The sequence below is a fragment of the Neoarius graeffei genome, chromosome 14, assembly GCF_027579695.1.
Source record: "Neoarius graeffei isolate fNeoGra1 chromosome 14, fNeoGra1.pri, whole genome shotgun sequence".
Lineage (NCBI taxonomy): Eukaryota > Metazoa > Chordata > Actinopteri > Siluriformes > Ariidae > Neoarius > Neoarius graeffei.
The window spans coordinates 56,434,386-56,448,398 of NC_083582.1; the positions used below are offsets into that span (position 1 = coordinate 56,434,386).

At 41.2% G+C, this 14,013-nt stretch overlaps 1 protein-coding gene across 3 annotated transcripts in view; it reads left to right on the top strand.

Moving 5' to 3' along the window:
• The window catches only part of waca (WW domain containing adaptor with coiled-coil a), a 61,136-nt gene that overhangs the window by 40,002 nt on the left and 7,121 nt on the right, over positions 1-14,013 (top strand). For all 3 annotated transcript variants that reach the window (XM_060940084.1, XM_060940083.1, XM_060940085.1), the window contains 2 exons: positions 9,479-9,724; positions 11,578-11,700. In XM_060940084.1, coding sequence (XP_060796067.1) covers positions 9,479-9,724; positions 11,578-11,700 — 369 coding nt within the window. The remainder of the gene's footprint in view (positions 1-9,478; positions 9,725-11,577; positions 11,701-14,013) is intronic.

Below are 14,013 nucleotides of genomic sequence, written 5' to 3' on the forward strand. Positions count from 1 at the left end.
CACAATTGTTAGGGCCTGGTCCCACAACACCGATAACGATGACTTAGACCTATGCCTGAATTTAGTTCCATTCTGGAGCGGTCATGCCACACTTATAATCCCGACTGTAATATTGGTTGGTCCTGCCACTCAAAAGCATGCAACTTTAGGAATAGTCATGGAAGTTTTTTTTTTTTTCCAAGTTATGCCGCTTTTCCACTACAAACGCGGCTGAGTCGGGCTGAGCCGTGCCGTGCTGAGTCGGGCTGAGCGGGGCTGTTGGAGTTGCATTTCGACTACAACCGCGCTGAACCGTGCTGGCTGGAAGTGGGTGGACACATTGGGTGGAGTTAGCGAAAGTGGGTGGACGTCAGGTGATGTCGTTAAGCAGCGCAAACAGTGACATCAGTGGGCTTTTAAGCGGTAGTCTCACGACCCGAATAGTAAACAATAAACATGGAGGACATGGAGTCGTTAGTGTTGCTGGTCTTGGTGCTGTGGCTTGTTGTCACCGACAACGCGGACAGATACTGGCAAGAGCGTATAGATGAGGCGAGGCGCATAAGGCTTCAGAAATTCTCGTAATTCGTAATTATTCTTCTTCCGGGTTTGCGGTGTTTACAGATCCCAGCGTGCTCGCGGGGCGTGTGGGCATGTGAGGACACTCCTCCTCACCAATCAGTGCACAGGGGAGTGTCTGCTCACGCCCCCAGCCTCACTCGGCACGGCTTGGCTCGCTTCAGCCCCACTCCAAAACGGTGCGAGTTTTAGGGGCTAAGCAGGGCTGAAACGAGCTGAGTCGTGCTGGTTTTTGGTAGTCGAAATGCGAGCCGTGTCGGGCTGAAGTGAGCTGAAGCGAGCTGAAGTGAGCTGAAAAAGGGTAGTGGAAAAGGGCCAAAAGTAACGCATTATTCCGGATCATACAGTACAGCTTGGACTTGAAAACAACCCATGCACACACTCCAGTGGCGGACAAAATATGGATAGGTCATGGGCTACGGAAATATAATAAAGGATACAAAAGATGGGGCGGTTACGGATTTTAATACGGATGCTAATAATTTACGGATTGGTCATGGACGTTTCAGTACGTTACTGATTTCATACGGATAAAAAAAAAATTAAAAAGCCTGCAACAATTAAATGTTTGGACTACCAAAGTTCATCATTAAAATGCCTTACTTTCATTGATGTTTACTTTATTAATTTATTGCATGGAAAATCACATATGTGAATAAAACATCTCTCTCTCTCTCTCTCTCTCTCTCTCTCATATATATTTATTTTTTTCCCCCACTTATTTTTATTAAATATTAAAAATTGCTCCAGAAGCAGTCTCCCCAATAAACCCAGGCCTGGGCTATACAGTGGTGCTTGAAAGTTTGTGAACCCTTTAGAATTTTCTATATTTCTGTATAAATATGACCCAAAACAACGTCAGATTTTCACACAAGTCCTAAAAGTAGATAAAGAGAACCCAGTTAAACAAATGAGACAAAATATTATACTTGGTAATTTATTTATTGAGGAAAATTATCCAATATTACATATCTGTGAATGGCAAAAGTATGTGAACCTTTGCTTTCAGTATCTGGTGTGACCCCCTTGTGCAGCAATAACTGCAACTAAACGTTTCCAGTAACTGTTGATCAGTCCTGCACACCGGCTTGGAGGAATTTTAGCCCATTCCTCCGTACAGAACAGCTTCAACTCTGGGATGTTGGTGGGTTTCCTCACATGAACTGCTCGCTTCGGGTCCTTCCACAACATTTCAATTGGATTAAGGTCAGGACTTTGACTTGGCCATTCCAAAACATTTAACTTTATTCTTCTTTAACCATTCTTTGGTAGAACGACTTGTGTGCTTAGGGTCGTTGTCTTGCTGCATGACCCACCCTCTCTTGAGATTCAGTTCATGGACAGATGTCCTGACACTTTCCTTTAGAATTCGTTGGTATCATTCAGAATTCATTGTTCCATCAATGATGGCAAGCTGTCCTGGCCCAGATGCAGCAAAAAGGGCCCAGACCATGATACTTCCACCACCATGTTTCACAGATGGGATAAGGTTCTTTTGCTGGAATGCAGTGTTTTCCTTTCTCCAAACATAACACTTCTCATTTAAACCAAAAAGTTCTATTTTGGTCTCATCTGTCCACAAAGCATTTTTCCAGTAGCCTTCTGGCTTGTCCATGTGATCTTTAGCAAACTGCAGATGAGCAGCAATGTTCTTTTTGGAGAGCAGTGGCTTTCTCCTTGCAACCCTGCCATGCACACCATTGTTGTTCAGTGTTCTCCTGATGGTGGACTCATGAACATATAACATTAGCCAATGTGAGAGAGGCCTTCAGTTGCTTAGAAGTTACCCTGGGGTCCTTTGTGACCTCTCTGACTATTACACGCCTTGCTCTTGGAGTGATCTTTGTTGGTTGACCACTCCTGGGGAGGGTAACAATGGTCTTGAATTTCCTTCATTTGTACACAATCTGTCTGACTGGATTGGTGGAGTCCAAACTCTTTAGAGATGGTTTTGTAACCTCTTCTAGCCTGATGAGCATCAACAACGCTTTTTCTGAGGTCCTCAGAAATCTCCTTTGTTCGTGCCATGATACACTTCCACAAACATGTGTTGTGAAGATCAGACTTTGATAGATCCCTGTTCTTTAAATAAAACAGGGTGCCCACTCACACCTGATTGTCATCCCGTTGATTGCAAACACCTGACTCTAATTTCACCTTCAAATTAACTGCTAATCCTAGAGGCTCACTTACTTTTGCCACTCACAGATATGTAATATTGGGTAATTTTCCTCAATAAATAAATGATCAAGTATAATATTTTTGTCTCATTTATTTAACTGGGTTCTCTTTATCTACTTTTAGGACTTGTGTGAAAATCTGATGATGTTTTAGGTCATGTTTATGCAGAAATATAGGAAATTCTAAAGGGTTCACAAACTTTCAAGCACCACTGTCGGTATCATTTATTGATCTGGTGTGACTACCAACCACAAACTGCAGGGAGCCAATTTATTTATAGTAAGTGGCATTGTGGGACCGGGCATTTATGTTTGTGCTAGTAACTTAAAACGTAGAATTGAAGTAGGGTGTTCTCTCTCTCTCTCTCTCTCTCTCTCTCTCTCTCTCTCTCTCCCCCAACTTGTATAAAACACTGTCTTGACACTTTTCAAAACCTTTTGATCAACTATTACACTTTAAATTTTTTTTATTATTAATGTGCGAAGATCTGGACACGGACAAAGGAAAAGGCTTCTGGAAGAAATAGTGGGTTATTTATTTTTATTTATTTATTTATTTTTTAATAAAAGGGTCGGATAAGACGAGGATCTGGTTGTTTGGCCCCATAGACCAGAGGTACAGAGGAAGAATGTACAAACTGTTAAGCATGGTGGTGGTAGCATCATGCTCTGGGATCATTTTGCTGCATGTGGAACTGGTGCATTGCACAATATGAATGGAATAATGGAGGAGGACTACCTTTTGTGTTCAGCATCACCTTAGTCCGTCTGTTAGACTGGACACGATTGAGTGCTCCAACAGGACAGTGACCCCCAACACTTCAAAGCTGGTAGTGGAATGGCTAGAGTACTTTAACATTTAAGCTTTTGGAATAGCCTTCCCAAAGTCCTGACCTCAACCTGATTGACATTATGTGGATTGCGCTTAAAAGTTGGGTCTGTGTCGGGAAATGCACACATTTGGTTGAACTCTACCAATTCTTCCAGGAGTAGTGGTCAAATATCCAACTAGTGTTCTTCCAGAAGTTGTTGGTTACCAAAAGTCAAGGTGAAACTTTCTAAGCGATTTCACCAAATCAGTGTGCTGCATGTGTAATTTTGAGCCTGTGTTGATTTCAGAAAACCCAATGTAAATTAAAACTTGTACACCCAAGTTCTTGGTTTTTTTTCCCCTGTTAAAGATGTACAATCATTTTTTTTTTCCCCAGAAAAAAAGAGCAGTTCAAAGAAATGATGGAAAGCCCAGAATTGCCATAATATTCAGGTTCATGATTACATTCATGTCTGTGTGTGAACTCATGACCACAATCGTGTGCACTCAGAAACTCTAATTCAGAGAGTTTTTTGGGTATATACAACCCCGATTCCAAAAAAGTTGGGACAAAGTACAAATTGTAAATAAAAATGGAATGCAATGATGTGGAAGTTTCAAAATTCCATATTTTATTCAGAATAGAACATAGATGACATATCAAATGTTTAAACTGAGAAAATGTATCATTTAAAGAGAAAAATGAGGTGATTTTAAATTTCATGACAACACCACATCTCAAAAAAGTTGGGACAAGGCCATGTTTCCCACTGTGAGACATCCCCTTTTCTCTTTACAACAGTCTGTAAACGTCTGGGGACTGAGGAGACAAGTTGCTCAAGTTTAGGGATAGGAATGTTAACCCATTCTTGTCTAATGTAGGATTCTAGTTGCTCAACTGTCTTAGGTCTTTTTTGTCGTATCTTCCGTTTTATGATGCGCCAAATGTTTTCTATGGGTGAAAGATCTGGACTGCAGGCTGGCCAGTTCAGAACCCGGACCCTTCTTCTACGCAGCCATGATGCTGTAATTGATGCAGTATGTGGTTTGGCATTGTCATGTTGGAAAATGCAAGGTCTTCCCTGAAAGAGACGTCATCTGGATGGGAGCATATGTTGCTCTAGAACCTGGATATACCTTTCAGCATTGATGGTGTCTTTCCAGATGTGTAAGCTGCCCATGCCACACGCACTAATGCAACCCCATACCATCAGAGATGCAGGCTTCTGAACTGAGCGCTGATAACAACTTGGGTCGTCCTTCTCCTCTTTAGTCCGAATGACAAGGCGTCCCTGATTTCCATAAAGAACTTCAAATTTTGATTCGTCTGACCACAGAACAGTTTTCCACTTTGCCACAGTCCATTTTAAATGAGCCTTGGCCCAGAGAAGACGTCTGCGCTTCTGGATCATGTTTAGATACGGCTTCTTCTTTGAACTATAGAGTTTTAGCTGGCAACGGCGGATGGCATGGTGAATTGTGTTCACAGATAATGTTCTCTGGAAATATTCCTGAGCCCATTTTGTGATTTCCAATACAGAAGCATGCCTGTATATGATGCAGTGCCGTCTAAGGGCCCGAAGATCACGGGCACCCAGTATGGTTTTCCGGCCTTGACCCTTACGCACAGAGATTCTTCCAGATTCTCTGAATCTTTTGATGATATGCACTGTAGATGATGATATGTTCAAACTCTTTGCAATTTTACACTGTCGAACTCCTTTCTGATATTGCTCCACTATTTGTCGGTGCAGAATTAGGGGGATTGGTGATCCTCTTCCCATCTTTACTTCTGAGAGCCGCTGCCCCTCCAAGATGCTCTTTTTATACCCAGTCATGTTAATGACCTATTGCCAATTGACCTAATGAGTTGCAATTTGGTCCTCCAGCTGTTCCTTTTTTGTACCTTTAACTTTTCCAGCCTCTTATTGCCCCTGTCCCAACTTTTTTGAGATGTGTTGCTGTCATGAAATTTCAAATGAGCCAATATTTGGCATGAAATTTCAAAATGTCTCACTTTCGACATTTGATATGTTGTCTATGTTCTATTGTGAATACAATATCAGTTTTTGAGATTTGTAAATTATTGCATTCCGTTTTTATTTACAATTTGTACTTTGTCCCAACTTTTTTGGAATCGTGGTTGTACTATGGCTAAAAGTTTGTGGATGTCTGACAGTCACACCTGTATGTGCCCGTTCCAAAACTGGCCATTTAATGTTGGAGTTGGTCTCCCCTTTGCTGTTTTCACAGTCTGCGCTCTTCTGTAAAAGCTTTCAAGATTTTGTAACATGTCTGTGGGAATGTTTGCTCATTGAGACACGAGCACTTGGTCAGGCACTGAACTCAAGTGAGAGCCTGGGGTGCTGTTAGCATTCTAATTCATCCCAAATGTGTTTGGTGGGGTTGATCTGTGGACTTGAGTGCTACAAACTTTATGCCAACAGTTTGGGGAAGTCCCACCTGTGGGTGTGATGTGTGGGGACACCTTCCCTTGTAGTGTACCTCAAAAAATAATTAAAGGGGGGTTGGTTTTTTTTTAAATTATTTTTTTATTTTTGTGTCTGCCATACCTTTTAGTATAAATTAAAATGAGTTTGTTTTTTTTGTTTTCAAATGAATGTCAAGACTGACTGACTTAAAATAACTTGCTTATTTACTTTGAAAAATATGTTGAAAGGGAATAAGGTTTTGGTCTCCAGAGTGTTCTGACTAGTTTATTTTACCAGGGCGCTGTGCCCTGCCCTCAAGTACCAGTGCCATGCCCAAATTTATATGCGCCCTACTCATAATTTTCCAGAACTTTCCAAGTATCCGGCACATACGTTCTGCCACAAAAAGTGTACCTTAATGAGTGTTGCCGACTCGCAATGAAAAAACGCATGTTGAGCAGTCTCAACACACCATTAGCTTGGGGTCATATATATGCTCTGTCGACCGTTTTGTCTTATTACAGTAAGTCAGTGAAGTCAGGTACGTTTTGAAACAGCGATTGCTGACAAAGGCATGAAAGAGAAAAGAATTGGTAAAAGCAGCAAGGGGCTCACACAACCTCGCATCTCTTTTTGCCAGAGCGTAAGTAGATCTAGAAGTTGAGGACTAAACAAATTCAATCAAAAATTAGGACTGTTAGATCTAGACTAGATAGCTATAGAAAATCTGCTCACTAATGCTAATGTATTAGACTAGATCTAATCTAACATTAATATCCCAGACTAAGACTATTAGTATTACTATTATTCGTAGTATTAACTAATGTTAGACTGTCATGTTAATGGGTGATAGACGGATGTCAGTGCTGAAAGAGTTCAGTGAAAAGCGTGCTGGCAGATGATTCCAAAACGTCCTTGTGGCGCGTGCTGTTCACTCAGCAGAAGTGCGCAAGGATGAGTGACTATTCGAGGCTAACGTGTGCGGATTTGACATTATGAAGCATTGTATTAAACTGGTTAACTGAAGTTTCAGGTTTGCTTACTTGATTTTACGAAAGTAATCTACCTTGCATCGTTGCCCAGCATGGCTAATTTTGCATGATCGGTTCTTTGTCTATAGTGATGTGCACAAAATTGCCTGCGATAATCATTCGCGACCTGCCCTCTTGGAAAGCTCGCTGGAACACTACCCTGTTGTTCTTCCTTCTTATCCAGCCTCACAGCTGGAATGAATGTTATTCACATCCGCAGCGATGACACTCCTCCCAACTGAATCCAAGTCTGCACACACAGTTGTTGATTTTTGGCTTTTCTGTAAAACCAAATGCTACAGTTTAAGGACCTTGATATTACCCAAGATACTAGTTGTAGCATTTGATTCCCCTCGAACGAACACTTGTTATACTGCTTCTGATCTGAAAACGTATCCAAAATTATCTCTGGTGTATCTTGTTGATGCCCTGAAGAAGTGCAGTGGTATCCTGATCACTTAATTCAGCTGACGCAAACCTACTGTTAGTCCAGAGGATTAGTCGCAACTCGGCTGCTAGGCAGCATATTTGTAAAGCCCAGCGCACACCTTCCTGATTTCATCGGGGCTTCGTGTGTCGGGCGATCGGTTACGAATATACGGGCCCGATTTGATCGGTTCAAAATTCCCCGCACACATTTGCGAGACATCGTACACGTTCATCCCGAATAGATGGTCACGTGCTCAAGATATCACGTGATGGTACAAAAAAAATACATACATACATACATACATACATACGGAAGCCGACAGAGGCCCTTCATATAATCCTTTTTTATATTCACCTTGTTATCCCGAGATAACGACATAATTAATTCAGGATCTCGAGAAAACAACACAACTAATTCGAGATCTCGAGAAAACAAAACCGTTATTTCGAGATCTTGAGAAAACAAAATTATTTCATGATCTCGAGTAAACAGCTGAGAAGTGGTTCATTCAGGTGCGCCAAGAGACTTGTGATATGCTGACTTTGGGGCTATTTCTCATTCTGTATAGACATTTCTGCTCTGTTACATGTCCGCCAATTTCTAAGTCTTCGTTGTCTGACCCACAGGGGGCACAGCTCTGCTAGAAATCTCAGCTGTTTTCTCGAGATCACGGAATAATTGTCTTGTTTTCTTGAGATCACGGAATAATTGTCTTGTTTTCTCGAGATCACGGAATAATTGTCTTGTTTTCTTGAGATCACGGAATAATTGTCTTGTATTCTCGAGATCTCGAATTAGTTGTGTTGTTTTCTCGAGATCCTGAATTAATTGTCGTTATCTCGGGATAACAAGGTGAATAAAAAAAGATTATATGAAGGGCCTCTCTCGGCTTCCGTACATGCATGCATGCATGCATGCATACATACATACATACATACATACATACATACATACATACATACATACAGAGAGAAGTATTAAATTTTGAATATTAGAATCAAAAAGGGATAATAATCCTAACTAGACAAATCAATAATAAGAATTGATTCTAATTTGTTCAGTCGTCCTTAAAATTCAACTTGTTCCGGGATTCCGGACAAGTGATTTTCTGTACCACTGACAATGCTATAATACTTTACCAGGCATTTTCAAAGCTGACACGGTTACAGCCATAGCCTCGTTCCTCTTTTCCCGTTTGCTGTAATCAGGTGAACTAATGTCATAGACAGGTGGATGCCTCCCAGTCTGCAGTCCACGTGTGATCAATCCTGGCACTCTAATTGGCTGTTTAAAATTATCGTGACCGATGAGATCATAGTAACAACGCACACACTGCTGATCGTGTTGCGTACAAGGAGATCGCGTCTGAAAATATCAAGACCAGTTTGATCAGAACCGATGAAATCTGCTACGAGGTGTCGCCGCACACGTTTACGATTCGCAAGCGATTTAATCGGCCCGACAAAATGGTAAGCGAATCGGGAAGGTGTGCGGTGGGCTTAAGCTCTGGAATCGCACTCATTAAGTAAAAACTTTTTTTTTCAGTAATTCAGATTAAAAACACTTGTTTAACTTGGCCTATTCTATGTCACTAAGACAGGTCCCCCCCCTTTCATGAGAGATTTAAAATACGTTTAGGCACAGATTAACTTTGCTGAAAGCTATTATGTTGTGTTGCGTATGCTCTTTGCTAAAGTTGTTTGGTATTTAAGAACAATATGTTCGTTTCCATCTTATTGGTCTTCATTTAACCGAATGTTTTTGTCACTTAAATGTGTGCTTCTGTTTGCCATTATACTACTATTAAATTGTTGCATAGCTGGAGTATTATCAGTTTTATTATTTGAGAATGTAAACATTGTCAGGTTATCCTTCATGTATGCTGTAATTAAGGCTTTTTTTTTAAATAAATGAATGAATGCTAATGGACATTTCTGAAGCATCAGTACATGCAAGATGTAAACTGAATGTGTATATGTGGTTGATTGTGATCCTTTTTTTAAACAAAGGGACTTCTGTCTTTTTATCCTCTACAGAGTCTGTAGTTGCCACAGAAAAGCCTTCCTCCCTCACCCCATCTTCTTCCTCTGCTGCTGTGTCTGGGCTAAGTGCTGCCAACCCCACTAGCTCAGTGTCAAGTTCTACAGTTTCCCCGGTGATGCAGTCCCCTGCTACACCGACGATCCTACAAGACCCCTCCCTTTTACGCCAGCTTCTCCCAGCGCTACAGACGGCACTGCAGCTGAACAATGCCAGTGTGGATATGGCCAAGATCAATGAAGGTAACCTTGACCTACTGACTGAAACTAGAGAATAGTGAAAATGAGGTGCATTTCAAACACACACAGTTGGCAGATTTTGTTTTTCCCTCGCCCTTTGAAGTGTTGTCTTTTGACAGCTGCTTCTGGACACTAAATGTTGTTCAGGTTGGAACTTTGCCTTTGGAAAGCTAATTCCAAATGTCTATTTTGCGACATTTAAATAGGCTCCCTGAACCTGTTTTCCTCCAGACTGGCAGTACTGACAGTAAATTAGCCATGGTCCTGCATTTTGTTCTTTCTACTGCTGAGTCAGCTGTGCCATAACCAAGTATCCATGCTAAATCTGGTTTAACTTCTTGCTCAGGTTAGAAATGGAGTAAGCCCTTAACTGGTCAAACACGGTAGTCGGAGAATGGTCCACGTATGGCACTTTTAATTTTTGGTAGGTTTACGTGGCAGTATTTACAATTTTATCATACAATCAAATGCTTGTCTATATTTGGATATCTATATCTAAATTATTCAAGTCCTTGGTTTGCTAGTCATCATAACCAATTTGTTGTCAATGGAGCACTTGCATGTGACGTCACAGCCGATCCAGATTGTGACAGACGCCATCTTGTCGGTCAAACGCCATATTTCCGCCTTCTAGTTCTACTTCTGCTTCTACCTTTTCTTCTGGAAAACCCTACTACAATTCTACTACAACGGCTGCGGCTACAAGCTCTCCCTACCTGTGCACGTTTTTTATGTTTTTCGTGTGTATTTTTGCATGTTGTTCATCTGTACCGGACTTCAATATCCACTACAACCGTATGGACTTACTGGACATTGGTTTCCAGCAGAAAATGACGGTTTGTAGCGATTTCCATCGCATGCACAACGTTCCAGACGAGATGGCGAGACCAGCGGGGTCTCTGTGGATTGTTATCGGGTCTGGCAGGCGAAGGAGGCGGCGTCGGGAGCGGAAGCAAAAGCGAGGCTGCAGGCAGAGCCGGCCTGTTGACTAAGCTCAGAAAACAGCTACTCAAATCTCCACTGCCAAGCCTCTACCTCTCCAACGCCAGAGCCATGGTAAACAAGATGGACGATTTGGAATTACAGCTGGAATTACCTTATTCTATTCTATAATCGGCTGGTCAGTGCTATACTAGATAATACTTAAGTGACTTACCTATCCAATGAGGATTATTTTCTTGTTTACAAGATGCCGCGGCTGACAAATCCTGAATTTCTGTAAAGATAACTGTCCAGAGATTTATAAGCATGCAGTGCTTCACCACTGAACAGCGAGGGAAAGTTAATGAGGTAATTATACACATCTGGGTATTCCACTGGCAGTTCAACATCCACTGACACGGTCATGAAAACTACGTCCGGTAAGCCATAAGGGTCACTAATCTGTAGATCGTTTATTTTAGACATATCTAGTTATCTGTTCATTAGAAAAATGAGCCGTGTAGTCCGTCGGTTGAAATTGATCCATTCTGTACACGAGTGCAGCAGTATTCAGCTGTGTTTTTTACCGACAAGATGGCGGCTGTTTACTTTCCGGTCACGTGACTGCAAGATCTCTGTAGTTTTGTGTGTTCTGTGAAGTTAATGGTGCCACAGACATCTGGTTTTGTATAATTTTTGTGAATCCTGTGGAGCGTTTTTATTAATTATGCCCATCACTAGTCACCTCACAGCCTTGAAGAACTGCTCCTGTCTTCCTTGGGTAGTGTTATGTGATGAGAAACGGAGACCAATAATTAGACGGGCAGCTAGAATGTGAACAGTTGCTCAGAACTCTAACTATACAATTTATTTAAAAATGTCTACTTGGTGACTGCGTGCTCTGATTCTGCTGTTATTTTGCTTTCTGTTTGTAGTTCTCACAGCTGCAGTAACACAGGCTTCACTGCAGTCGATGCTCCACAAGATCCTGACCGCTGGTCCGTCTGCGTTCAACATCACAACACTTCTCTCCCAAGCTGCTCAGCTGTCTAGTCAAGGTATCTGCCACCACACACGCACACTTGCATTTGGTTATTCAGTCCCTCTGCTCACTTCTCACACAGCCTCAGGCATAGCATGTCTAGACTCTGTAATTCATTTTTCATGTTATAATTGTTGCTCCATGTTTTGTTTTTAAACAATGAGATTATGCATCAACTTGATTTAGCATAAATGGTACACAAAAAGGTTTTTCTGTACAAACCTTATTTCAATTAAATAAAATGCATCAAATGAAAAATGACTGTGTTTAGGGCACTCTGCAGCATTGCAATCAAACCTCTTTCTCTTCAGTGACATTGTAAATTTGAACAGATGTGATTTGTTTATTCGCACTTGCAAGTTTATCTTAACTTGCATAAAAACACAACTGGTCTGTTTAAACAGCTGCTTTAGTCCACTCACTAATCCTCATACAGCACTTAACACTGTTGAAAACACTACTTGTGTTTTTGAGAAAGTTATATATTGCTGACAGTGAACTGCATTTGCCAGCGTACTCCTCAGTTCTTTCTGGCATATCTGTTTGGTGAACTGAACTTGGTGCCGGATCGTTGTGGTGATGACTGACTGCTGTTTCAGACAATAAAAGCTACCTCATGTGCTGGTGTGCAGAACCTGAATGGAACGTAGTCGTGTGGTTAATTTCTTGCAATATTTATTATATGAAATCAGTGGCACACATCTATGTTTAAGCGAAAATTCTGATGTTTTACGAAAGGGATCCTTTCCATGTTGTCCGACTCCATTCATATTGTCATAATTGGCTAAATATTAATTTGGAAATAGACTCGACAAATTCTGCATGACGACTTTTGTAAACATCAGAAAAACAGCCTGTGTGATAATTGATTACAGCCACTGAATAGGGCGCTGCATCAGAGACCAGAAGAAGAGAAAAGTAAAACAGTGGCTGTGGAAACACTCATTTTAAGATGAGACCTTTATTATCCCACAATGGGGAAATTTCCTGTTTGCAGCACAGTGGATAGCAGCAGAAAAGGACATGTAGTTTCTTTACAGTTATTGAGGTAAATGGACAGGTGCGTCTCTGTAGGGATCCTTTCAATGCTGTCAGACTCAACATTATGAGCCTGTCGCTGGCAAAACCAAGCGTTTTACTTTGATGCAGCTGTTTGCCCATCAGGATTACACTGTATAGCCGTTTTGTGGTTGTTGGTTATAACTTGGTACCGGACCGATTTCAATTATTTTAATCTCCTGTTAAATATTTAGACTCAAAAAGATGGGAAAACGGAGCCCATGTTTAAAAAAAATAAATAAATAAAAACCCCAAAATTTGTTGAAGTGTTGCTGCAGTTGTGGAATTTTCGAAAGTGTGTTAAAAGAACAAGTAATTAAATATTTTACCTGAGCGAGATCATGAGCCAGCTGATATTTTTGGAGTAGTTGTCCGTTTTGGCAAGGATGTAGTAATTAGTTTAGTTTGGAGCACACTGCATAAAGCCAATTGTTACTGATGAGCAATAATTTATTAATTGGGGGGGGGGAATGAATGGCGACTTTTGGTCGCCATTCTTTGATGTCAAATTTAAGTTTTGTTTGCATTCCAAAACTCAGTCTGACTGGACTAACAAACTTGTTTGAGCTCTTTTCAAAGCATCTACAATGAAGCCCAATACCCATCTGAAATTATTAATGAATGCATTAAAATGATTATACAGGTAGTCGTCGACTTATGACTGCGTTTGGTTACAACTGACCGGTCGTAAACCGATCTGGTCGTAAGTCAGCCTATGTTAAATGAATGTAAGTATATTGTGATGTGTAATGATATTGTAATCATCTTAAAGTCTTATTTTATCAACATTTTCTTATTTCATTACCTTGGCTCATTATTTGGTTTAAGTCAAACACTGCATACTACACTGCGTACAGTACAATTCGTTTAATCTGTGCAAAACAAAAAATACGAAATACAGGTGTGAAAAATAGAAAACATTTTAGTTTGAAACATAGCAAAATACAAATGTAAAACAGCAAAATACAAAACTTGGTGACCGCTGGCATCACTGGTGCTTGGCTGTGGGTCGTCTACGTCATCATCAGCTGTTGCAGCGCTCGGACTGGTGGGAGGATTTGCTCGTTTCATAAACCAGGAGCTGGGGCGGAAACTGTACGATGGAGCGCGAGAGAGACTGCACATGTGCCTGAAGCTGGGGCAGAAACTGTTGTACGTGGCGAAAGGCGCTGCCGGGAGCTGGGGTGGAAACTGTCGTACGCTCAGCTGGGAAACACTTGCCAGTCATAACCAGACGGTCATAAAGTCGATCGGTCGTAAGTTGCATAGG